General features: G+C 53.2%; 1 protein-coding gene across 1 annotated transcript in view; it reads left to right on the forward strand.

The window, feature by feature from the left end:
* Positions 1 to 651: 651 nt before the first annotated feature.
* THAP1 (THAP domain containing, apoptosis associated protein 1) overlaps positions 652 to 1,843 on the forward strand; it is a 9,036-nt gene continuing 7,844 nt past the window's right edge. The window contains exon 1 of the mRNA XM_009331527.1: positions 652 to 1,128. Coding sequence (XP_009329802.1) covers positions 652 to 1,128 — 477 coding nt within the window. The remainder of the gene's footprint in view (positions 1,129 to 1,843) is intronic.

Below are 1,843 nucleotides of genomic sequence, written 5' to 3' on the forward strand. Positions count from 1 at the left end.
GACCTAGCTTTTCTTCTGAAAAAAAAAAGTTTAGAGAAAGGGTTTGAAACAGCTTAGACATCTTTTCAACGTTATTGAAACATGAAAGTACTGTTTTTCAGTTTGCGGTGGCATTTGTTCTCTTCACTAGAGGCACTTCCCACTGCCCCTCTCCAAGTCTCTGAAATTCTTACAGGACGAGGAAATCGCTTTCCACCCAGTCTTTTAAAAATCCCTTCTGCTGGGGATACTGATGTGATCCTGACAGAGCTGCTGAAAGCTCTCTTTTAAGACGGCTTGCTGACTGGGGGCCCTCAGTGGCTCATCTACACATTCATCAGTTCTCCCCATCCACGGTGGGCTCCATCAGCATCCCCTCAGTTAGGTGTCACCCTTCTGCAGTCTACTCGTGCCTTCTCCCCAGACATTTCCTCCCTGCACATCAAGAACAAGTGCCTCTTCTCCCAGGGTCTAGCGATGCTGCTGAGCTCTGCTGTTGCCCCACCGTGTGCACGGCCACGCGGTGCCTCCACTGTGCCTACGTTCGCTCCAAAACCAGGAGCGGCGGAGGAGGCAGAGGCACTGGTGTCAAGTCAGGAAGGACTTTGCCCCATGCTTGCCACTTCAGATCCATAGGAGAAACAGAGTCTAAGTGCACTAAGTAAGGCCTCGATGACCTTGACACACCTACCCATGGGGCAGGAGCTCCACTTCAACTCAGCCCCAGTAGCAGTCCCTGCCCAGCTACGTCGCAGGTGTTTCTCTCTCCAGCCCCATCTCCTGGGTGGACCTTGGACCCGTGTTTCCAGTTCTGTTCCGGGCACCATCTCCCGCTGCTCCTGCCCGGACTCCCTGGGTGCACCTTGTACCTGCTTCATGACCTTGCCTCGTCTGAGCGTGTCAGTGGGTCCAACCACCAGTGCCTGCTCTGCCTGTCCTGCTCAGGTGCTGCAGGACTCTGCTGGTGACAGCCACCGCCGTGGCTCCGGCCACCCCCAGCTCATCTCCCCGTGGGGCAGCCCCACTCTGCCGCTCCCTGAAGCGGTGGCAGAATCGCTGCCCAGAGAACTGGCGGCAGCAGGACTGCAGCGAGAAGAAAGCCATCAGGCAAAAGCCAGAAACAGAGGCATTTGCATGGATAGGGGACGAGTAAGCACATCTTTCTTGGTGAGGAAGGTGATGCTAGAAAGAGCTTATTTTTGTTTCCTTGTCTCTTCACTGACCTGGCAGCAGAGGGGCAGAGCTAGCAGTACTCAGCCGACACCGAGTACTGAAAACAGCTAATGCGAGCGGCTTTGTGGGAGTATTGCTGCAGCTACTTGCTGTAACGAGCTTTTCCTGTCGTATTCCTGGGCAAGCGAATGGCAGTGACTGGTACCTTCTCTGCAGCTGGGCAAAGAGGGCTGCCTGGGCAGAGAAGCTGCGGCCTCCCAGATGAAGTCAGAACAGCTTCCCTCCTTTCCCTTACGAAGCAAGTGTAGAGAGGGAGAGTAGACTGAGGGGAAAATGAGGTCCTGGGTGGGGACAGAGAAAAAGCTGGGGAGGTTCACTTGGCTCTGGGGTCATTGTCAGAGAAATTCTAGATATGACGTGATACACGACAGAGACGATGCTAAAGGCAGGTCCCTTCTTCAGCCCTCTGACAAGACCTGCCGGTCAGTTATACAGGATGGTTTTACTTGCCGATCTCATGCAGAGTTGGAAGGTGAGCCCACAGAACGGAAAAATGCAGAAGCTGCTTGAAATAAATTCATTTGCAACGACAGATCGGCTTATTTAGATTGCTATCTAACACTAATACCTGCAAGCCAAGTTTCGGTGAGCGAAAACAGAGTTGTTTCACGCACCCTTAATGCAACTGTGT

Source organism: Pygoscelis adeliae, unplaced genomic scaffold (genome assembly GCF_000699105.1).
Source record: "Pygoscelis adeliae isolate BGI_AS28 unplaced genomic scaffold, ASM69910v1 Scaffold289, whole genome shotgun sequence".
NCBI classification, from domain to species: domain Eukaryota; kingdom Metazoa; phylum Chordata; class Aves; order Sphenisciformes; family Spheniscidae; genus Pygoscelis; species Pygoscelis adeliae.